Source organism: Eschscholzia californica, unplaced genomic scaffold, assembly GCF_041429995.1.
Source record: "Eschscholzia californica isolate CP2 unplaced genomic scaffold, dmEscCali1.0.p SCAF_6, whole genome shotgun sequence".
Lineage (NCBI taxonomy): Eukaryota > Viridiplantae > Streptophyta > Magnoliopsida > Ranunculales > Papaveraceae > Eschscholzia > Eschscholzia californica.
Genome location: NW_028238483.1, coordinates 10,521,336 through 10,544,338, shown reverse-complemented (window position 1 = coordinate 10,544,338; position 23,003 = coordinate 10,521,336). Strand labels below are relative to the sequence as shown.

At 35.9% G+C, this 23,003-nt stretch overlaps 2 protein-coding genes and 1 long non-coding RNA gene across 3 annotated transcripts; 2 read left to right on the top strand and 1 right to left on the bottom strand.

Annotated features, from left to right (window-relative positions):
- The first annotated feature begins 4,967 nt into the window (after positions 1 to 4,967).
- LOC147531674 (tRNA (guanine-N-7) methyltransferase) lies at positions 4,968 to 6,877 on the top strand. Its single transcript, XM_086649413.1, has 2 exons — positions 4,968 to 5,082; positions 5,642 to 6,877. The coding sequence occupies exon 2, from the start codon at positions 5,765 to 5,767 to the stop codon at positions 6,569 to 6,571; it is 807 nt and encodes a 268-aa protein (XP_086505539.1). The 5' UTR covers positions 4,968 to 5,082; positions 5,642 to 5,764; the 3' UTR covers positions 6,572 to 6,877.
- Positions 6,878 to 8,079: 1,202 nt separating this feature from the next.
- LOC147531673 (uncharacterized) lies at positions 8,080 to 10,289 on the top strand. The gene is made up of 5 exons (XR_015227981.1): positions 8,080 to 8,144; positions 8,589 to 8,643; positions 8,743 to 8,825; positions 10,056 to 10,102; positions 10,209 to 10,289. It is a non-coding gene; the product is annotated as an uncharacterized LOC147531673 (long non-coding RNA).
- Positions 10,290 to 14,956: 4,667 nt separating this feature from the next.
- Positions 14,957 to 21,936, bottom strand: LOC147531672 (uncharacterized). Its single transcript, XM_086647590.1, has 9 exons — positions 21,508 to 21,936; positions 19,934 to 20,140; positions 19,652 to 19,754; positions 18,388 to 18,467; positions 18,223 to 18,300; positions 17,297 to 17,388; positions 16,015 to 16,126; positions 15,778 to 15,903; positions 14,957 to 15,420 (listed from the first exon to the last, which is right to left on the bottom strand). Exons 1-9 carry the CDS (start codon positions 21,811 to 21,813, stop codon positions 15,298 to 15,300), a joined length of 1,227 nt encoding a protein of 408 aa, XP_086503716.1. The 5' UTR covers positions 21,814 to 21,936; the 3' UTR covers positions 14,957 to 15,297.
- Positions 21,937 to 23,003: the final 1,067 nt, after the last annotated feature.

Sequence of the window (23,003 nt, the reverse complement as noted above, 5' to 3'; positions counted from 1 at the left end):
TCATCTATTTTCTTATTAGTTTAACTATTAGTTTATGCATGATGATCTTGGGACGTACTAATGTTAAGACATGAGATGTCTGAGATTCTGCTTATACGACATTAGTATACAGCACCATAACACAACATCATGGAACTAAACTGATTACATCCGCCCGATAATAGAAGGTCAAAATCGTTCTAGTTCACATGTGCCTTTCGCACACACAAAACATAATTTGGAGTTAACGTTTTCCGTCCACGTGGGGGCATAAATCAGTTGTTAAAAAAACGGGGTGGAGTCTCAATATATTAAATTTTTATAATAATGGGTCAATGTCAAACTATCCCGTGAAGAGTCAAGTGTCAATGAAGGTTCTCTTTCATAAGTGTCAATATATAGAGAGACTCCAATTTTTATTTGTCTTCAATGGAGATCTCTAAAATACCTCTACTTAATGCACATGTCACTCTTCAATTCAACAAACAAAAAGTAGTTAAAAAGCAAGAGTTTCTATTGGTTAGAATTTTAAAGTGGCACTTAGAGAGTCTCTCTTGAGAGTCTCTATTAATAAATACTCCACATCATCATAGTCTAGTAGAGTGTCCCATTGGAATAGAGTTTTTAACAATATCTTTATAAATTTCAAGTGGCACTCTAAATTTTAGAGTTTGAGTGTCACATTGGAGATGCTCTTAAACGGGACACTCTAACAAAAACTCTAAAGTCTAGTTGTCAAGTGTCAAATAAAGATTCTTTCCTAAGTGTCAATATAGATACTCTAAAAATTTTTGGTCTCCGATGGAAATCTCTAAAATCTCTCTACTTAATACACATGTCACTCTTAAATTGGATAGGAAAAAAGTAGTTGAAAAGAAAATATTTCTATCAGTTTAAATTTTAAAGTAGCACTTAGAGAGTCTCAATGAGACACTCTAATTTTAGAGTGTCTCTATAATAAATGCTTCCACATCATCATGGAGTGTCAAATAGAGTGTTCCATTGGAGAAGGTTTTTTAATAAAAGTTATAAAAATCCCAAGTGGCACTCTAAGTGTTAGAGTTTGAGTGTCCCATTAGAGCATCTCCAATGAGACACTCAATCTTTAACACTCTATTATGAGGTGGACACATTTATTATAGAGTGTCTAGAGAGAGAAACTCTAAAACTAGAGTGTCTCTTTGAGACTCTTTAAGAGCATGTCCAATGGGACACTCAATCTCTAACACTTAGAGGGTGTTTGATTTTTTAGCACTTATAAGTGCTACCACTTACTAAGTGATAATCACTTAGTAAGTAATATCACTTGTAAGTGTTATGGCGTTTGTTTTCCATCACTTCTAAGTGTTTGATTTTTATTTTTATATTAATTCTAAATATCATAAAAATGAGAAATTGTCAATTTTGACCTTAAAGTATTCACACATTAGCATTTCATACTAATTCATTATGCTCACGAGTTTGGATACAAGAAAATTACGGTATATGAATACTTTGTGTTGAAAATATTAACTTCAAATAATTAAAATTATGAAGGAGAAATAACTTACGTTGCATGATGGAGTTTGGGTGGTTCGTGATTGATGAAGGAAAAGATGTGAAAAAAAAATTTAGGAGAAAAGCTTAGGTGAAGGATGAGTGAAGAAGGAAAAGAGTCATCGCTAAAGTCATAAAAGATTTGTTACTTATCAATTGGTTAAGATTTTCTTTTTAGTTATAATTATATTGGTAATTGTTATATTCGGAGAGGATAAAAATGTTTTTCTCAGCACTTAGAAAGTAAGTGCAGAAAAATAAGCTCCAAGTTGGAGCTTACTTTTTTGCACTTACTTTGGCCCCACTTACAAGTGATATTCACTTATTAAGTGAAAAAACAAACGGCCTAAAATTGTCGGCCCGCACTTATTAAGTGAAAATCACTTAATAAGTGCAATAATCAAACACCCTCTTAGAGTGCCACATATGACTTTTTGAAGTTTTTGTTAAAAAACCATCTCAAATGAACACTTTGTTAGACACTCTATTATGAGGTGGATATATTTATTATAGAGTGTCTAGAGAGAGAAAATCTAAAACTAGAGTGTTTCTTTGAGACTCTCTAAGTGTCACTTTAAAATTTAAACCAGTAGAAACCTTTTCGTTTCAACTAATTTTTCCATATTCAGTTTAAGAGTGACATTTGTATTAAGTAGAGAGAATTTAGAGATCTCCATTGGAGACTAAAAAAATTTAGAGTGTCTATATATTGACACTAAAAAAAGAAAATCTTTATTTGACACTTGACAATTAAACTTTAGAGTTCTTGTTAGAGTGTCCCATTGGAGATGCTTCAAGTGTCACTTCAAAACTTAAACCAATAGAAACCTTTTCATTTCAACTACTTTTTTCATATTCAATTTAAGAGTGACATGTGTAAGCAGAGATTTTAGAGATCTCCGTTGGAGACTCAAAAAATTTAAAGTTTCTTATATTGACATTTAGGAAAGAGAATTTTTATTTGACACTTGACAACCAGACTTTAAAGTTTTTGTTAGAGTGTCCCATTGGAGATGCTTTTAGTATAAGGTTGTGTTTGATTGGAAGTTGGGGAAAGGAAAATAAAAAGAGAAACTGGTTCTCCGTGAAACTATTTCATTGAGAAAGTGATTCTTCGAACATTTTTCTAAAATTTCCACTGTTTGGTTGAGCAAAGAAAATAATATTGTTTTCTTATTTCTAAACTTTACTTAGAGCTTAACTATCAAATTTATTGAAATAACTTGTTAGCTATCACCATAAATTTGTATTAGTTCTTACAAGTCTCGACTAGTGATAACAATGGATGCCGACACATAATTGATCATTTTATACTTCTTTAAGAACTCTTGAAAACCGTTTTGAATCATCAAATTTAAGAGTTGGGAGTGGGATTTCTAACTTCAAAGAGAATACTTCGGTTCAAAATTATCATGGACTAAAAACTTTCGGAAAAGCAATTGCAAGTTTTGTGGAGAAAATAAGAGCAGAACATGCAAAATTGAACCACCAAACAGTAATTCATGTTCACTGTGATAGTTCAACAATTTCTAAATTACACCAAAGGATGTGAAAGATGCTAATAATGTAGTAACATTGATGAATAACAAGGTTAAAAGGATATTCATGACAAACCCCTCAAACACGTTAGATTTAGCAATCAAACATCGAGATCAAACATACTCCGACAATTAAATCCCCTTTCACTTCTGTTTCTACTCAAAATCAAGAAGTTATTTTTGGTTTTTTTTTTGTCAAGAGAAGACGCCTTATTCCATAATTGAAGAAAACAGATTCGGAAGAAGAAATTGATTGAGAGATGATGAAGTTTTTGGAATCAGATTTGGTGAGGATAGAGTTAAAGAGAAGTTGACGGGTGAAGAAGATTTATGAAAAAATTTTGCCTTGAAAAAATCGTGTATTTATTAGGATATAAAGGTGGGTAAGAGGGTAGTAGGAAAGAGATTCTTAGAGGGGAGGTGGGTCAAAACTTTCCCTTATTTCATGGAAAACTAAGAAATTTTTGTCAAGTGAGAGAAAGTTTATGATTCCCTAAAAATCCTAATAAACAGATAGAAATTTAAAATTTTAGAGAAGTTGTTTCTATTTTCCCCGAAAAACTCTCAATCAAATACACCCTAAGATTTCATCCACATAAGAAATTCTTTCTTCCCTATATCGGCTGCTACACTTTATAACCTGTAATTAGGGGAAGTTGAAGGAGTTGAAGGAGATGTCCTTCGACCAAGGTGACAATGCGAACAAATTGTCGGATAGGACAATTGATGTGGAAGATCATCAAGTCCGATTGATTTAGGGATCGTAGAGTTGTAGCTAGAGACCAACTACGATCGTCGAATTACGAAGTAATTCGCGGCTAACTTCGATCGGATCCTACAACGGGTTACACATAAGAGTGACAAATTGATCTAGGATATGACTAGTGGGAGTGAGATATAATCATGGGAGTGTCCCATAAACATATCTCATAGGCCTAAAAAGGAATTAGGCAAAGATAGTACAAAAAGGCCAAAAACAGGGTTTTTGGGCCTAGACCGGTTCGGGTACTTCTAGGACTCGGATTGGGCTGAATTTTGGAGGGTTAGTTGCTGATATAATAAACATTATATCTGCCAATTTTCGTGGTGTTTGGGCACCTCCTCCTTAGGGAATTGAGAAAATACCAATAGTTGCTATTTTCGACTATTTCCCTAAATCTTATTCTAAAGGGTGTTTTAGGAAACCTAAAAGGAGGTGGATTCTTATTAGGGTTCTATATAAACACTCTTAGGGCAGAGAATAAGGTGTGGAATTTCTCTCTAAGCTTTCTTACTCTACCACATCAAGTAGAGAGGAGAAAGTGAGCTAATTCCCATTAACTATCTATCTAGTCAAGAAGAAAGGAGTTCTTCTTTTCCAACCACCATTGGTGTGCTAGCTATACAACAAGGTGGGAGATCAAATTGATTGCTCGTGTCCCAAGTAGAGGAGCTACACTTGAAGCTCTTGGTCTTCTTCAATCAATTCAACTAGTTCGAGGGAAAAGCGATTAAGGTAATCTACTATCTCCATTAGATTAATTACTAGTTTTGCATGTGATCCTGGGAATACTAGTGTAGACATTAGATGTCATATTTCCGCTATAAACACTAGTAGAAGGGTGTAAATCCCTACAGAAGTGTCACTTTAAAATTTAAACTAATATAAACCTTTTCATTTCAACTACTTTTCCATATTCAATTTAAGAGTGACATGTGTATTAAGTAGAGTGATTTTAGAGATCTCCATTGGAGACCCAAAAAATTTAGAATGTCTTATATTGACTTCGGAAAGAGAATTTTTACTTGACACTGGACAACTAGACTTTAAAGTTTTTTGTTTGAGTACCCATTGGAGATGCTCTTAGTATAAGATTTCATGCGCGTAAGAAATTCTTCCTTCCCTATATCGGCTGCTAAACTTTTTTTTTTTTGTTGAAACGGCTGCTAAACTTTATAACCTGTAATTAGGGTTTTGAATTTCCTTTGCTCAACTTCAAGACTAGGGAAACATTAGATTTCCTGTTCGGGAATCTCGAACTGTTTTCAGGTATAGGAATGTTCTCTTTTTGTTTTAATTGTTCCTCTTCTTCTTGTTTTAAATTAAAAGAAACCCTCATCCGACTTGATTTGTGGTGAAGAAGTCATCATCTCCAGCGACTGGTTACTGAAAACCCTAATTTCTTTGTTACTTGGTTTGTTTGTTTGTTCTTTCCATTTCTTCTACTTGCTCCTAGGGATAGGAAAAAGAAAGTTTGAGTCTTTGCACTCACAGTTTATGAATCTGCTATTGGGTTGAAGTGAATCTAGAAAAATATGTTTTTCTTCTAAGTTAGAACATTGAAGAAGTGGTAAAATAGAAAAGGATTCATGAAAGATGATGAAGATATTGTTTTACTTGTAATGAACTCAGTTTGATGTTTTTATAGTGTGTTCATGTTCTAGTACGACGTTCAATATTCTTAGCCGTTAGGGTTTAATTGAGATGTGAATTTGAATCTAGAAGTCTTTGACCTTCTAAGAGTCTTCAGATTAATCGGAACAAGATTTTGTTTTTCTTTTCAAATATACTTCTCCTAATGTTGTTTTATCCCTTTATTCTATTGTAGGAGTTCATATTTACATCTTAGTTGAAGAAGAAAGGAGGAAGTCGTGATCCTGAGGTTGCCTCACAAAGTCGATAATTTGTTCAGATTAATCTGTCCGAGGATCAGGAGATATAATTTGAAACGATGCCGGAGAAGAAGAAACCAAACTCGAAAAGCAACAAATCGACTGGATTACCTCGAAAACGGTTCTACCGAGCACGAGCTCACAGCAACCCACTGAGTGATTCTCACTTTCCGGTACCTCTGAAACCTTCTCATGTCGAATATTCCTCACATTACCCACATTTCTATCCTCCAGAAGAAACCATCAATGAAAATGACAATTCCACCGTCAATTCCGAGGTATCACTCCCTAAACCCCATTCGAAAAAGATCCAGTTTGCTGATATTGGTTGTGGTTTTGGGGGATTACTCATTAGTCTCTCAACTCTCTTTCCCGAAACACTAATGATCGGAATGGAGATTAGAGACAAGGTAACTGAGTATGTGAAAGAGCGGGTTTTGGCTTTGAGGGAAGCAAATCCGGGTAAGTACCAGAATGTATCTGTAGTTCGAACAAATTCGATGAAATATATCCCAAACTTCTTTGAAAAAGGACAGCTTTCTAAGATGTTCTTCTTATTCCCTGATCCTCATTTCAAGGAGAAAAATCATCGCCGTCGTGTGATTAGTCCACACTTGCTTGACGAGTATGCCTACACACTCGAAGTTGGTGGAATTATTTATACGATTACTGATGTTGAAGAACTTGGAGAATGGATGAAAAATTGTTTGGAGAATCATCCTCTGTTTGATACTATTCCACAAGAAGAACTCGATTCCGATCCAGTTGTGAAGCTTTTGAGTTCTGCAACCGAGGAAGGACAGAAAGTTGCTAGAAATGGTGGTGACACTTTTCTATCTGTTTATCGTCGAATCGCACTTTCATGAATAGCAAGTGGGGAATAGTTTTTCATCTCCAAATTTTGTTTGCATTTTACAAACTTTTGAGGTCAAAATTGGTTACCTCAGTCTTTTACTTCTAGGGTTAACTTTTGAGTTTATTTACAAGAAATGATGTGACAACAGCTACCAGCTTGTTATGATTGCTTATATAATGTGGAAGTAAGCTTAAAATTTCATCCGCATTTCTCCCTTCATTATGTTATCTGCTCAAATTGGCTTAGAAATGGTAATGTTGGTGTTTAGTTAAGCAGTAGCAATCAGAAATGAGCAGCTTGTTTGTTTTAATTCTCAGTTGATTTATATATTTAATTGGTTCAGATTTGTAGTGAAAATCATTGAAGGGCTGAGATTACAAAAAAGTAAAAAGCAGCATCATTTCAAAGATACCCTATTTTGAATACCCTTCCCGCTCATTTTCCATCTTAACTCACGGGGTCAGACAAATTTCTCTCTGCCTCTCCCTTTTCTCAATATATCATCTCACGCTCTTTCTCATAAGCACCACCGGGAGGTACTACCTCTTTCTCTGTATGTATCTCTCTCTCACACACACATACACACTAAAATTCGATTTATGGCTTAGATTCCATGTTCTTTACCTAGAATCCATCTAGGGTTTCATCTCTCTGTATGTATCGCTCATTTTGATAATTATAATTTGGAAGGATTGTAGCATATTTTTGTGGATTCACACAACCCCCAGGGGATTATCTTTGTTTCTCTCTTTTTGACTATCTTCATTGTTAGGACTTGAGGGCTTTTTTCTGCTACTATCAACTTAGTACTTATGGTTTTATCAAGAAAAAGTTAAACTAAATTCATACGAAGTCTCTTAGGGTTAGTAATTCTTTCTCTTTAATCTGTTTGAACCTGTTACTTTGGACGGTACAATTTTGAGTTGATTTTTTTGGCATCCTTCTTAGGGGATTTTTTGTCACCGTTGAAATGCTGTTTTAGTTCTGCACTTCAAGTGTTTGACGAATTGTCCAATAAATTTTCTCATCAATTTGCCTCATCTCTACTTTTAGGTAAGTTCACCGAAGGCTAACAAGGTTTGTGAATGAATTTGCTTAAATCATTAATTGTTTGTTTGATCCTTTCTATAATATCGGGATCACCGAAGGTAACAAGCATAACTTATTTTGTAATGGTAAAAGTTTATGTTCATGTTTTATGTGTTCTTTTTTGGTTTATATGTAAGAGGGTGGATCCATCTTTAACTCAACTCAACTTGGACAAACTACTTACTCATAGAGTTACTGAATATTTTGTTTCCACAGTTTGCAACAAGGTTGTAGACAAGGTTGTTGGAGCTTCTCTGTCTTTATTTTTTCCCAAGCTGATTTGAAATACCTTCTTGGAGTAAATATAGCTTATTGTTTTTCTGAAATGTGGTTCCTTGCTTTAGTATTTTCAGTCAAAATCTAAATTTAATTTTATAGGATCAGAAAATCCTATCATGTACGTACGTGTGAGACGTTTTTTGAGTAAGCGTTGTACTCTCCCGCTCTCTCCCTCTCTCTCTCTCGATGTATGGTTTCCAAGGTAGCAATTCCAGGTACGAAATTGCTGTTAGTTTTGGCTAATTTTTTTAATAATTTTTATTTCATATGTACTAGGGTTAATTTTTGGGTAAGTATAGATGCAAATAGAGTTAAAAACAAGGGGTTTCTCTCCCTCGAATCATATTAGGTGGTTCAGTTTTAGTTTCGTTAAAAGCATTCTGTTTTATAAGTTTTTGTTACTTTTTTTTTTCGAAACCAGTTTTTGTTACTTATTTATATAGATACTTAATATATAGATTATCCATCTAACCAGTTAAGACATTTTAGAGGCTATTAATGATATGTGAGTGTTATGGCTTCTCATGACACAGTCATTGTATTTGTTATACTTAAACAACTATTTAGAATACTACATAAAAATGTGTATAAAGGACTCTTATTTTGTTGTGTTCATTATATTTCTTTTGTTACTATCTTTTAATCTTTTAATGTTGAAGGTACTCCATGTTAGTCTTACGCTTTGGCACTCTCCCTCTCTGGAATAGGTTGAAGGTACTCTCTCTTCTTTTTCTTTTTCTTTTTGTTTTTGTTTTGTTTTTTTTTTCTGTTTTCTGTTACAACATACTTTGTTATGAATGTTTTTTTCTTCAGGAAAACGTTCAAGAAATAAGGTTACGATTACTTCAATCTACTTCTCTCTTACTGCCCTTCTCCTTCTCTCGAATAGGTAGAAGGTACTCTCTCTTCTCCTCTTTTACTCCTTTAATCTCTCACAACACAACTCATTCTGAAAGATTTCTCAAGTGAACCTGTATAATAATGATACTTTCCAGTTTTGTATATACTACACTCTTTCCCCCATAGTAGCAGCAGTACGATGGGCTCCCGATATCATTTTTATTCATCAATCTATATTTGATTTCATTTGGATAGTTTTTACCCACAAGAGGGTTAAATAGGAAACGTATTAGGTGGTTCAGTGTTAGTTTTTGTTAAATGCATTTATTTGTGTAAACTTGATTATTCAACTAACCAGTTTAGCCATTTTTGAGGCTATTAATGATATGTGAGTGTCATGGCTTCTCATTACACAATCATTCTTCTCAAGGTCAGTTTTACTAAGAATTTACTATAAGAAAACTGAGCACAGCAGTGCATAAACTACAAGTATTATCCTATGGAAGTGGCACTCAGTTCAAAGAAAAAGAAGTCATTGCTATGTATAGGGTAGTTTGTTTACAGGTTAGTCGGTTACATGGTTGAAGTTTAAGTATGCGTGAATAGGTTAGTTTGTTCAAAGAAAAAGAAGTCATCGTTGAAGTTTAAGCATGCGTGAACAGGTTAGTAGGTTACATGGTTGTTTTGCTTTGTCCTTTAAGACCTTATATTAGAACACTTGGATTAGTATTTTGAAATTTGTTTTATTACTGAATCTGAGTGCTCAAGAAATTATCCTGCTGAAATCGTGATATCTGTACCGCATTATTAACTCCAAAGACATGGAACTCAGGTTGGTGTTTTTATCATTTTGGAGCATCCACAATGATAATGGTTTACCCTATTTGAAGTTTTCAGTTATCCGAAGATGATCAGGCAGAATTGGATGACTAATACTTCACATTTAGTTATTGTAGTAGAGTCATTATGTTGATTTTAGACATGTGAGATAAATTAGGTCTCTCCCTCATTTTCCTTATTGTCCTAATGTTTGTAAAGTGGCACGTTTTTGTCTATGCATGGCCTTACATCATTGTAGTTAGCACGTTATGACGAACATATATGATTTCTATCTTAGTTTCATGTCAACTTACTCTCATCGATACCTAAGTAACAATTTTTTCACATTTGAACAGGAATAACAAGCTGACACAAGTTCTCATGGACTCCCTTTGTATTTATGCCTTCCGCCAAACAACTTCTTTAATTTGTAAGTGCTTCTTACCGGAATTATGTCGACGAACTAGGTAAACCGTGAACCGACATGACGAATAAATGCTTCTTACCGGAATTTGTAAGTGCTTCTTACATCATTGTAGTTAGCACGTTGTCTAATGACTTGGACAGATTCTGACAATTTTTTGCTCCAACTAATTTGTTATTGTTTTCCCTACTGCTAGAATGTTCATCCTGCATGTTGGTTCGGTTCGTGAGGGAGCATCGATCTGGGGTGAGCGGATTACAACTTTGATGGTTATAAATCTCATGCATTCGGGTGATTGAGGTCCACTTAGTTCTCTGGAAGCCAAACCATCATGCCACTTGGTGACACAGTCGAACGTGAAGAGATATGTTCTCTCTCTCTCTCTCTCTCGCACACAATAATGCTAAAGATTATATTAACTCATAACTCATGTTGGCCTATCCCATATTTATAGGTTTTCTTCAAGACTGACTATGTGGCACCAAAATTTTCAAGATTTTGCGAACTCATATCTATTGAGTCCTTATTTGGAAATGTCTAGAAGTCCCTACCATATTAGGGAGGACTCATTAAAACACAACTTCCCACATTAGGAGAGTAGTTGAGGAAAATACATAATGGCAATATGAAACTTGATGAAAGAAAGGATTGGTCCTTATTTATAACCAAAAAGCATGAGATAATTCATCTCGAAGGTCCTCCTCCGTCCTCTTACTGAAGAAGATCTTTAAGTGGAACCATAAAGGCCATCGTATTGATAAAAAGACCGTCAAATATATTACGATCATGATATTTTGTGGTGGTATTGTTATAGTTAATACCAATATGAATGTGCAGATTCATTCAAGACAATAAATGACGAGGAATGTCACTGTACTAGAGGCCATTAATGAGGGGAAAGCTATACATACATTTCACTGTGGAGTTTACCGACTCTGAAGCAGTGCAAGGCACCAGAGACTGTTCTTGCTAAGGCAGTAACTTAAACGACAGACATGGAGTTGGACGAATGGATTGAGACAACAATGCATGATGTGAACATAAAGGAACAGACGATCTTTCTGTACCAAGTTCAAGTTCAAGCTCAAGCTTAATAGGCATATGATGCGGATGAAGATATGCATGTTGGTGCCAATAGGATCGAATGTGTCAGCAGGAAGCTAAATGAATTCATTTCGATATTTTTTTTGTCGGTTGTTTACTTAAATTGATTTCAAATGTTTAACTTATGGTTGTCTTCATAAATTTTAGAGATTGTAAGTTTAGTTCTTTAATGCATTCAAAAGAACTGTCCGTGCCCCACGGGCACGGGTTACACCCTCGTAAATATATATATAGAGAGATTTCTTCAGAAAAGCGTTTATGAATATGAGTTTGGTGGAGTAGAAGGCTGCTTCTCCGGTTTTGTTTTAATTCTCAGTTGATTTATATATTTAATTGGTGCAAATGTATATATATAGAGATATCTTCAGAAAAGCGTTTATGAATATGAGTTTGGTGGAGTAGAAGGCTGCTTCTCCGGTAGGGGTGGGAATTGGGCGGGTATGGACACCCACGGGTATACTAGCTTCAGGCTCGGGCGGGTCGGGTAGATTAGGTGTTTGGCTATTAGGGTAGCTGGGCGAATCGGGCGGGTACTTTTCAAAATTCTCTTACCCACAACCCACCCACACCCGCTAATATAGTCGGGCCATCCGGGTTCGGGCGAATCGGGTGTCGGGTTAAAAGCTAGCTTCATTAAAGCTTCCTACCTGCTGCCGTGATACAACTCCATATTCTCAGCCCAAACCTGTGTTATAGAAGTGATACACACTTCACTCTCAATCTTGGATCCGAGCAACATAGTTTGATTAAAGAAATAACCTCCTACCACTTTATAAAGCTTTGAACCAAACTCTCACTCGTAAAGGGACAATGTGGGACTATGTGAAATCAAGTTACCTTGAGTTGGAAATCTTCTATGGAGATTTGAAGATAGTCCCAAATTGGGAACAGAAGAAAATCTTCCACAGAGATAGACTTATAAAGTCAACCCCAACTCTTGAAGCCTAGTTTCATTAATGCTCATATCAAATAAGACATAATTAACACTAACTTTTGCGGGCGCCCAATGGGCAATATGACTCGGGCTCGGGTGTGAGCGGGGGTGCGGGTAAGGCCTTCCACCCGTGCCCGCCCACTATTTTTCATTGGGTCGGGCGGGTTATGCCCGTTTCGGGCATGGGCGTCCACGGGTTGTTTCGGACACGGGTGCCCGTAGTGGGTAGTGGGCAGTCGGGTAAAAATCCCACCCCTATTCTCCGGTAACATACCACTTCGGAAACAAATGCTCATTAAAACGTAGGCTCTGTTACATTTTTATTTTCATGGTCTTGAGGTGATAGCCAGGCAATCCAGAAACTGATTTTGACAAAGTCTGTACCACTTTACCATCATTGGATGGAGAAATCCATCGTGTTTTCAAAAATCCATCATCAAGAACACCCCTAGAAATCCACGATTAGTGGGGCCACAATAGGGCCAAGCCCATGAACCAAATGACAAATGGGTCTGACCCATTCATCTTCAGGCACCTACAACAATTAGAAGATACCTGATTGTACCACCTTTTCTCCTGACGACCAAAGGGTGCAAACATTTTATCTCCCTCGGCGACTAGAGAATTAGGCAAGCGTACACCTGATTGTGTCACATTTTCTCCCGACAATCGTCTTGCTCAGATAAATAACTTCATAGCTCAATCTCTGATTTACAATTCATATTTATTATTTGTCAAGCTTACTGACTTGACCATCGGAGCCCCTTTATGCTGGCACCATCCCAGTGTCTCAAGGATCTCACGGTCACGTGTGTTTTGTCTCTTGTCACAAGTTAAGTCCAAAAACGTCGTCGGCGCCCGTAAAGATATTAACAGGTGAAGGTTTGACTTCCGGCCAACGGCCCGGACCTCTTGACTTCTTGACCCGTATTTTCATACCCTTACAGGGCATAAAGACTTAGTCAATAAAAAGGTGGGTGCTATTTACAGAGCTATTAAGTGCTATTTACAAGTCCGGCTATTTACAGATCTACTTTTTACTATTTACAAATCTTTAGATTTTATCACAACTTATTAGTTATTTAGAATAAAACCCCTATTTTAGAGATAGGTCCCCCACCGAAAATGCTTACAAATTAAACATCAAACTGACCGAAAATGTTGAAAAATTAAACATCAAATTGACCGAAAATGTTGAAAAATTAAAATGACCGAAAATTTTGAAAAATTAAACATCAAATTGACCGAAAATGTTGAAAAATAAAAATGACCGAAAATGTTGAAAAATTAAACATCAAATTGACCGAAAATGTTGAAAAATTAAACATCAAATTGACCGAAAACGTTCATCGTTCTAAGCATTATTTCACCGAAAATTTGAGTTGTTCACTTAGAATGTTGACCTAGAAATTTGAGTTTTTTTAGAATAACCACCACAAATTAGTTTATCTTACCTCTAAAGTTATGTCTTCATTTAGAATGTTGTTATATGAGTCCAATGAAGAGTTGTAATTGAGTTCTTCAACATCAAACTCTTCCATTAATGAAGTCTCTTGACCACCAAGCTCCTCCATTAATGTACCTTCCTCATTGTTAGGTTCTTCCATTACTAATGTTTCTAGTAGGTGATTGTGAGTTGATTGTTCATAGTTGTGGTGTGATTGTTGGGTGGTGGAAGGTGTTGGTGGTGGGATTTAAGAATGAAGGAAATAAAATATCTTCCAATAATCAATATATTTTTTCAGCCAATCCTTATCAGAGTTTGATTTTAGTCCCTATGTGCTCTGTAAATAGCAAAGTCTTATTTACAGAGAAAGTGAAATGATTTCATTTTTCAGGCTTTGTAAATAGTCAAAGTAGCTCTGTAAATAGTTTTGGCCCAATAAAAATTGGCTTAGGGGCATATTCTTTTGGGTTAATTCCGTTTTGGCCCCCGAGTTGTGACCAACTCGCCGTTTTGGCCCTCATAAGTGTCTGGCAGTTCGTTTTTGTCCCAAAAATTTCCTATTTGGCCCCAAATCTTATCCAACCTTCCAATTCTACCCCGATGGCATTTATGTAATTTTATATTTTTTCTTTTTGTTTGTCCACCTCATCTAATCTCTCCATCACACCACCTCACCCTTCTTCTCCGGCAGAATGTTGCCGGCCAGAATAAAAAATTCCGCCCGACAACCTTACTAAAAAAAAAATTCTTTCTCTCTCTCTCCTTCCTTTCTTTATTCCGGCGAAGGTACCCTTCACCGGAAATTGTCTGGATCTGGGGAAACCCCAGGTCTGGGAGGGAGGGAGAGAGAGAGAAAAGGAGGGAGAGAGAGAGAAGGAGGGAAAGAGAGAGAGAAAAGGAGGGAGAGAGAGAGAAGGAGGGAGAGAGAGAGAGAGAAAAGGAAGGAGAGAGAGACAGAGAGGTCGAGAGAGAGGGAGAAAGAAAAGAAGTCGCAATGGTGGGTGAAGGTGATGAAGATGAAGATGAATGACAATGTTTGAACATATTAATTTTTGGGCTAAAAAAATATATGCTCCTGATAATGTACGAAAAAAATATAGGTTCCCTTGACAATTTAACAGAGATCTTCGATATGGTTTAAAGATACCAGATTTGTTGATATTCAATTTAATTTTTAAGAAAATCTACATCCTGATTTTAAGATCCTGAAATCCAAAACACTCAAAGATTTGGCTATTAAATTTTCACCGAATCTGACTTTATCAAATGTTTTCACCATTAGATATCTTCAAAGTATTTAAACACCATTAAAATTGGTTCAAGAAATCAAACCCTTCAAAATCAATAACCTCAGATATGATTTCTTCATCATTAAGATTCATCTATTGTTCAAAAATTCTTAAAGGGAGAAAGTAAAAGAAGACGCAGAAGAGAAGTAAAGAGATAGGAAGATCAATGCTTTTGAGGTTAGTTGAGGCCTCCAAATTATTAGAAAACCCCTCAAATTTTGGGCCTCTAACCCATTTTTCCTTTATTTTTTTTATAATTACATTCAAATTCCAGCTATATAATTATCTAGTCCTGACTATAAATGTAACAAAACATAATAATATTAAAACGAAAATATGTTAAGAGTAATAAAACCTACAAGATAAAGTTTCAACAGCAAAACGGAAGTTATTTTGTATGATCGGAGGTGCACAGGTTGCAAGCTCGAGTCCCTAGATCTCACCTAACAAATCTTGGATATTTCGTTATCAAACCTCATAGGAGGAAATGATTTTCTGCTTGTATATCGTTTCAACTTTTGCTATGCAATCTTAGACTGCAATCTTTGTTCATTAAGTTTTGCAATGCTGCCTTTGCTTCTTCTAGTGATTCGACTGCATATCCAACATCAAAAGATAGTCGCTGGATGTTGAACTGCAAAATAGAGAAAAAACATACAAACTTCTTGAAAGTCTGAAATTTACGTCAGGACTCGGCCATCATAAAATAGGCTATTTATAGGACCTATCGAGTATCGACCTCTCTATACTCTTTCCATGTGATCGCATCAAATAGGCTTACCACATTCTTAGATTAGCCATAGCCCAAAAACTCAATGTGAAAGATTCAAGATGAGTTGGTTGATGGTGAAGTAAAAGAAACAAAACTGAGGTACATCTCCTTCAAGAAGGCCAAAAAATCGACTACTGCTATGACATTGAATGGTATAAATAATGGCAACTGCAGTTCATAAATTTTAACTAAATTCAAACAAAAGGTGAAGAGAGAGACCTGTGTGCCTTGCCGAACGCGAATATCAATGCCCTTACTGTCTATTGATATCAGAGCTGCATCATCTACTTCCGTCTCAGCGGAAAGAAGGTTCTTAAGTGGTTTCGAGAATATAGCATTAAGTTCCTACAAACAATAGCACAATAAGAAAAAACCTATCAGGGTTAGAAGGAAAAAAAAGTAAAGTTATTTAGTATTCAGTTAATAAAGCAGAGAGGAAGAAAAAGAAGAGAGGACCTTCAGATTTTGCTCTCCCCCATTGATCGCGATCTTATCAGGTTGTAGGGTTTCATATTCCTTGACATCCACCCAAGCCACTGTCCCAAATCCTCCAATGAAATATATATCACTGGTGACAAGCAAGTAGATGAATTAAGTTAACGAATATTTCTTCCCTTGAACAGAAAAGAACACCTGACAGCAAATTACTTGGCACAAAGATGACATAGTCAGTAATTGGACGACATGTCAGCATGATATACGGATTAAGGTTGCATTGATTTCTACTTTTGACTACCATGGCTGATAAAATATGGTGGGCGATCCTACAAATGAAGGATACTACTGTTATAAAGCAGTGGGGATATTCTCAATATATTGGACGCAACAACCTCGAGTTTGAACTTGGCACCAGCTGTGCATTGATGCGAACCTCTACTAATTCATAGAGCTCTTAGATAATCCAACACAAGAATATTAGAAGATACATTGACCAAGAAATAGTCCAAAATCTGTAACTGAAATCTCGGAAATTGTGATCCCTTCCTTAACTTATTAAATCTTGCTATAGCTTCTGATATTGTGCAATTTGGTAGATTTTATTGAGAAACAGATTACACAGGTAATCAGCGGCCAATATATACTATCTATACAGATATCTAATGTATTTAGAATTAGTAGAAAAGTAGCTCGCAAATTTATACGTCTTCAATCAGACATTAGATATTCAGAAATCCATGAGCTTATTAGAGCAAATAGCTTATTATACGATAGTATAATCAAACACGTACAGTCGTATATCGATGCCATATATGGTATACATTTGAATATTATATCCAAAAAAGTATAAGACCATGAATCTGGATACTTCAATCGCAGAAAACTCAAGGAAAACAACAAGTGATTAACGTGTCATGAATTTAATGGAAATTCAGCATCGTCCAACTGACATTGTGATTGTGGCCTTAAGTGTACGCTCATCCACACCGTGTTTTCAGAAAGGAAAGCAGTGAGATGGCATCCAAAGAACGGATTACATCAAAACATGCTTCAAGCAAGGTCCTTCACCAAAACTAAAGACCACCCAGAGGGAAGTCAATATGGGTTGGTACAGAATATGCTCTGTGATGTTGCACAATTAACTGTACGGTTTTATCAAAATTTTGACTTTCCACTGTTTTAACAGCTTACAAGGTTTACTGTTGAACTGTTATAGGTTAATATAGAACTGGAACTGAAATCTTAATCAGTGCAGTTGTGCACTCGTTAGAAAATGAATCATTATATATTATGGACAAACCTTATGTTCTGCATCCTGAAGTAGTAAAAGTTGCCCCACTGTTGGGAGGCCACTTGTTGATGTTTCGCAACATACTGCTTATGAGCCCATTCCTGCTAGTACAAGTACACGATTGCAATAAAAACATAAGAAAGTAAATCAAATCAAATTAATTTAATTACTGACCACTTTCCCTACGGCTACATGTATTATGTCATCTAGCAAAGAATACCCCTAAGATTATATTACGTTCAAAAAATACCACTCTAGTTTATTGTCAGTATGTATACTTTAATAGTGAACAACCTAAAAGTTAAAAAAAAATTGTATAATGATAAACGACGAAATAACTAAGACAAAAGAGCATATGTGATGTCAAACCCTATATTGGATGTTTAGGTTTTCTTATACGATATCTCATAAGTCATATCGGTTTCTGAATATGATACTTGTTTAGCGTCCATGTCATAAAGGTACTACTATACAGTAGATGGGTAGAGCACATCAAGTGGTTGATAACATTATTTATCAACCTAATTAGCTTACTATGGTTACTTCTAAGCGTCTCATCTCAGTTTTGGTAGTTGCTTGGAAAGTTATGTTGGTTTGCATTGGTAGTAATGATTTTATGATGTTCAATTCATATAGTTTTGGAATGTTTCCATCAGGATCTACCTGTTTTCAACTATCCAAAGCATTTGTTAATGAACTCAAACAAGATTCTGAAACTTCATTGTAATAGCAAAACTGTAACATAATCTTGAGATCCTTGAAGACCATACAGCTATGATCACCTAATTTAGTTGGCTGATGACTTCCAAGACCTCATAGTTAGGAAGTCGTGATATATGGTCACTTTCAACCTTGTCGACTCCATACCATAACACACGTTAAAGCTTTTCAAGAAATACAGATGTTTGATTAATTGAATTTGTTACGACATGCACCTGTTGATCGTCAGGAAGAGGAAATATGTCACCAAAAATTGTTACCCTTGCATTTGATAGTCCACTCCATCCAGGTACCTAAGATTAAAACTAACTGTCATACGATCATAAAAGGAGAACCAAAAACAAAAAGGTTTAGCACAACCTTACACCATTGTGACATACCTGAACAACGAGTGTACACCTAGGATCAGCTAGCAGATTCCTCGTGTGAATAGATAATGGTGAAAATGAAAATATTGGATCTGGAATTGAAAAACACATACCAACTTCAAGCCTAGCGTCGTAAAGAATACTGTATGTAATACAGTACTAGTTACATGATGATAATTTTTGAGTGGCATGTTCATCCACATTGGGTATGTAAACAGATGGGACAGAACTAACCGCAGACTGTACATCAGAACTCATACACTAAAACCTATATAAGATGGATTCTTCTTTTTTGTTCTTTTTCACCTTGTTGGATGGATACTCGTATTGGACATCTGGATACTACTCTTGTTGGATACTCGCAATCACTTCAGTAGACAGTAGGTATAACGGCAGATCTTATATATACGTGTTAGCATGTGTATACTTACACACTGTTGTGTTAGTACCGGAAAATACTGTTATGGGTTGATGTCTTTTGGATATAATGTAACAGAGGTTGACCCTAAATAAAATTATATATCAAAAGCATAGAAGACCTGATAAACAATACAACAAGAATATAATATGATTATGGTTGTATCTCCATTGTGGCACTTTCTGCCGTATCAGACACCTCCTAGAGCCGATATTCTTACCGCTGCCGTGTTACATAGCTAATTATGGGTCCTAGTTGGAGATTCCCTCCGTTTCTAGCTTCATTTCCATTTGAAATAAAAGTATAATCTCCCCCGCAAAATTGTGATTACTAAGCAGCTAATACCATCCACTCAGATATAACATATGTCTACTTAGAGTAACTTTACCGTAAGGAATGCAATCATTTTTATGGAACTATGTATACAAATTTATCAAAAGGTCTATTATAGCCGCACATACTTAATAAAAGCAATGTTATGAAGTACGTTTTTATGTCTCAAGGCAGTTGACATCACAAGGCTAGGCGGCGCCTTGAGGCGTACACACGACGCGTAAGAGGCGTAAACTTTTTTTCGTAAGGAAAATGATATCAATTATGTAAAAGCAGAACATAGTTTTTCTACTTTACTAACATATTATAAAGTCCTACGAGTTCAATAAATAAATACAATATATTTTTGTGATGCCTAACAACTCAAAAAATAACAGGTGACTTCAGATGCACACGTTTTATTCTAGAGTTCTACGTATGCCTCGAGGCATCAGGTGACTGCCGCACCTAGTCTTTTAGAACATTGAGTAAAAGAGGGGGGAGGGAAAAAAGAGAGATTTAGACAAAGTAAAGGAGATGACATACGGCCCATGGAATCTGGTGCAAAATCTACAAGTGAACCGAAAGGATATCCTTCTCGTCGATGGTGCATCCGAGACATCACAGTGCATAAGTGTGCAAATCTAGCCTTGAATTATATACAAGAGGAGAACCATTAGTACTTTTTCCTGAACAATATCACCAACTAGCAAAAGAAAAGACGGTGATAAGCAGCTGATAAATAATCAACGATACTTAAATTAAGATGTAGAAACTGTGAAAATTCACTGCACATGTATAGAATGCACAATCAAATTAGGCTTTTACCTGTTCCATTAGATTACGAACTGCCAAGGCTGGTCGAGGTAAACCATGAGCAGAGGTTGCACTCTGAACCCCTCCTGAAATTGGTGTCCTGAAAAGCCCTGCCCTGGAGCCACCAGTTGTTCCACTACTAAACGTGGACGTAATAGGGGTCACCAACGTTGAAGTCTCAGGTTCCTTTTCGTTGCTTCCATTGCGACTTGAATCGCTCTTCAGATAATGAAAGATGTAGTTAGAACAAAGTTGAAGTAGCCATTTAATATATCTACTCGTTCACCACATCTCCAGATAGTAATTTTATATTTTCATAGAACACCGTTATAAACAAATGGTACTAATAATAGTTATACTAGGTAGGATACAACATGGGAAAGTGAAGTGTAAACTCCTCAGATTAGACAAGTTTCTGAAAATTCCTAGTTCAAATCTATTTTTACCTTCTAAAATGCCTAAACTTATCCTGATGTGAAGGGAACAACTTAATTCCAAGAAAGAAAAAATAACAAATGCCAGTGAGTAATATTTTGCAGCTGGTATTCCCGCCTTAATAAAAGTGGGCATGATGGAGAAAGCGTACACTGATCAGGATCAAGTATAAACAGAGAACTTAAGCCAATTTAGATAGGAAAAGGTTCAGATAGCTTGGAGCCTTGGACCCTTTGAATCGCCTAATTTTGAAGTCTGAAAGAAAGAAATAACAAATTTTATGGAAGGAGTATCATGTTAAGGCAGAAAACTTCTTCCACTTTGAACAAGTGATTTTATGGAAGGAGCATCATGTTAAGCCAATTCATACCAACGTATGAGCATCTAATTTTTCTCGGTTTAACTGAACCAATTAACAATCCTTTAAATCAATATATAAAACTGAAAGTCTGAAACCAGCCAAAACCCACGTGGGATTTGATTGTACACCTTCCTTTTGAAGGATTCATTACATGATAATACCATGACATGTGAAGGCATCATTACATTGTATTGGATATACAGATGGAATAGTCGTGTAACTACCACGAAAATAATAAATAAGTATCTTCTATGAAAAAGAAACCTAAAGGAAGTCGATCAAACTACCAATACTTCATTATAAACCTGTAAACTACAGCTGAATCTTTGGGTCAATACCGTAAAAGTTACATGCAACAATTCAAGATAATAAATAATAGACGCAGGAATCGATCCAGGACATCTTAGATTTTAGAGGGATGTGAAACAGTTAGGATATGAGGCGCATGTGTAATATGGTTTTGGACTGCGGTTTAGGCCAAAAAAATATTAAATTATAGTCATTCTATTGGCACACAATTACAACAGTTATCAATCAGATTCTATTCTTGTAGATTTGGATGTGGTCATAGTTATCTAAAACAAAATTGAAATCTACAAAGACAATTGATAAACCAGAGAAAACAGCGTCCAGTAGAAACTGAATCTAGTTTACAAACTTCTATATTGATAGTTCTTTTGTAACTTATTACATGAATAGATGTATCGACATGGTTGGGTTTTTTTTTATCCCAAACTACAAAATAATTTCATTTGTCAAAGACACTGACAAACTGCACAATCAAAATTACCTCTAACCAGGAAGAATCATCTTCAGGAAGAAAATCTTTGAAGTCGTCATCTCCTGAGGATCCTTCATCACCATCACCGGAAAGATCTTCGTTTAGAGCTCGAACTGGAAAAGACCCCCTTCTCCGGACCTTTTTATAATCTGGATTATGTATTTTTATTTCCAAATTAACGCTGATTTTGGGAGACCCACTTTGTTTTTTGATTGAAGATTTTATCGAATAAGATGGTTGTAACGATTTAACAGCTTGATGGTTCGTCTCTGCTTTGAATCGAGCAGAAAATGTTGAGCTTGAAAGTGTGTCCATGAGTTAACAGTAAACCCTAGCTGTTGCTGCGAGAGTGAAGTAGCGAGGGGATTAGAGTTTTAGGGAAAGTGTATAAACTTTGTGTTGTTTGGTCATGGAAAAGTGTATAAATTTTGCTGACTCAAATATTTAAGATTAGAGTTAATTCCTATATGGCCCCCCTACTTTGTGACCAGCATCCTTTATGGCCCCTTTTTTTCGTAAATTCAAATATGGCCCCCTTTTCTTAACACCGTGAGTCAACTTTTATGGTTGATCTTTTTGTTTCCATATTTACCCTTCTTATAAGAATGATTTCAAAATTCAAAATTGACCCCCTTTTAAATTTGGGTCAATTTCCAAAAACTTATAGCTACTTAAGAAAAAACTAGGGAGCCAAAATAGAATACATATAAAAAAAATTTAAAAACACCTAATCTCTCCCTCTCTCTCCTCCGCATCATGTATCTCGCCACCTCATCATCTTCTCCGATGAAGGTCGCCGGCCGGTCAAATTTTCCGGCGACCTTCAAATTTTTTTTTTATCTTTCTCTAACTAATATCTCTCTTCTCTCTCTCTCTCTCATTTCTCTCTCTCTCTCCCATCTCTCTCTCTCATTTCTCTCTCTCATCTCTCTATAATTCCGGCGAAGGGGAGGAATGAGAGAGAGAGATGGGAGAGAAAGAGAGAAAGAGAGAGATGGGAGAGAAGAGAGATATTAGTTAGAGAAAGATAAAAAAAAAAAAATTTGAAGGTCGCCAGAAAATTTGGCCGGCCGGCGACCTTCATCGGAGAAGATGATGAGGTGGCGAAATACATGATGTGGAGGAGAGAGGCGATGAGATGGAGGAGAGAGAGGGAGAGATGAGGTGTTTTTAAATTTTTTTTATATGTATTCTATTTTGGCCCCCTAGTTTTTTCTAAAGTAGCTATAAGTTTTTGGAAATTGACCCAAATTTAACAAGGGGTCAATTTTGAATTTTGAAATCATTCTTATAAGAAGGGTAAATATGGAAACAAAAAAGATTAACCATAAAAGTTGACTGACGGTGTTAAGAAAAGGGGGCCATATTTGAATTTACGAAAAAAAATGGGGCCATAAAGGAAGTTGGTCACAAAGTAGGGGGCCATATAGGAATTAACTCTTAAGATTAATATTAAGGGTTATTTCCCAAATGGCCCCCAACTTTGTGACCAGCTTCCTGCCTGG

Excerpts from the sequence above, each read along its gene's own strand:
- LOC147531674 (XM_086649413.1), top strand. The coding sequence starts at position 5,765 with ATGCCGGAGAAGAAGAAACCAAACTCGAAAAGCAACAAATCGACTGGA.
- LOC147531672 (XM_086647590.1), bottom strand. The coding sequence starts at position 21,813 with ATGGACACACTTTCAAGCTCAACATTTTCTGCTCGATTCAAAGCAGAG. Across the intron at positions 20,141-21,507 it reads ATGATTCTTCCTGGTTAGAG|AGCGATTCAAGTCGCAATGG; the intron begins GTAATTTTGATT and ends CATTATCTGAAG. Across the intron at positions 16,127-17,296 it reads TTCAGGATGCAGAACATAAG|TGATATATATTTCATTGGAG; the intron begins GTTTGTCCATAA and ends GCTTGTCACCAG.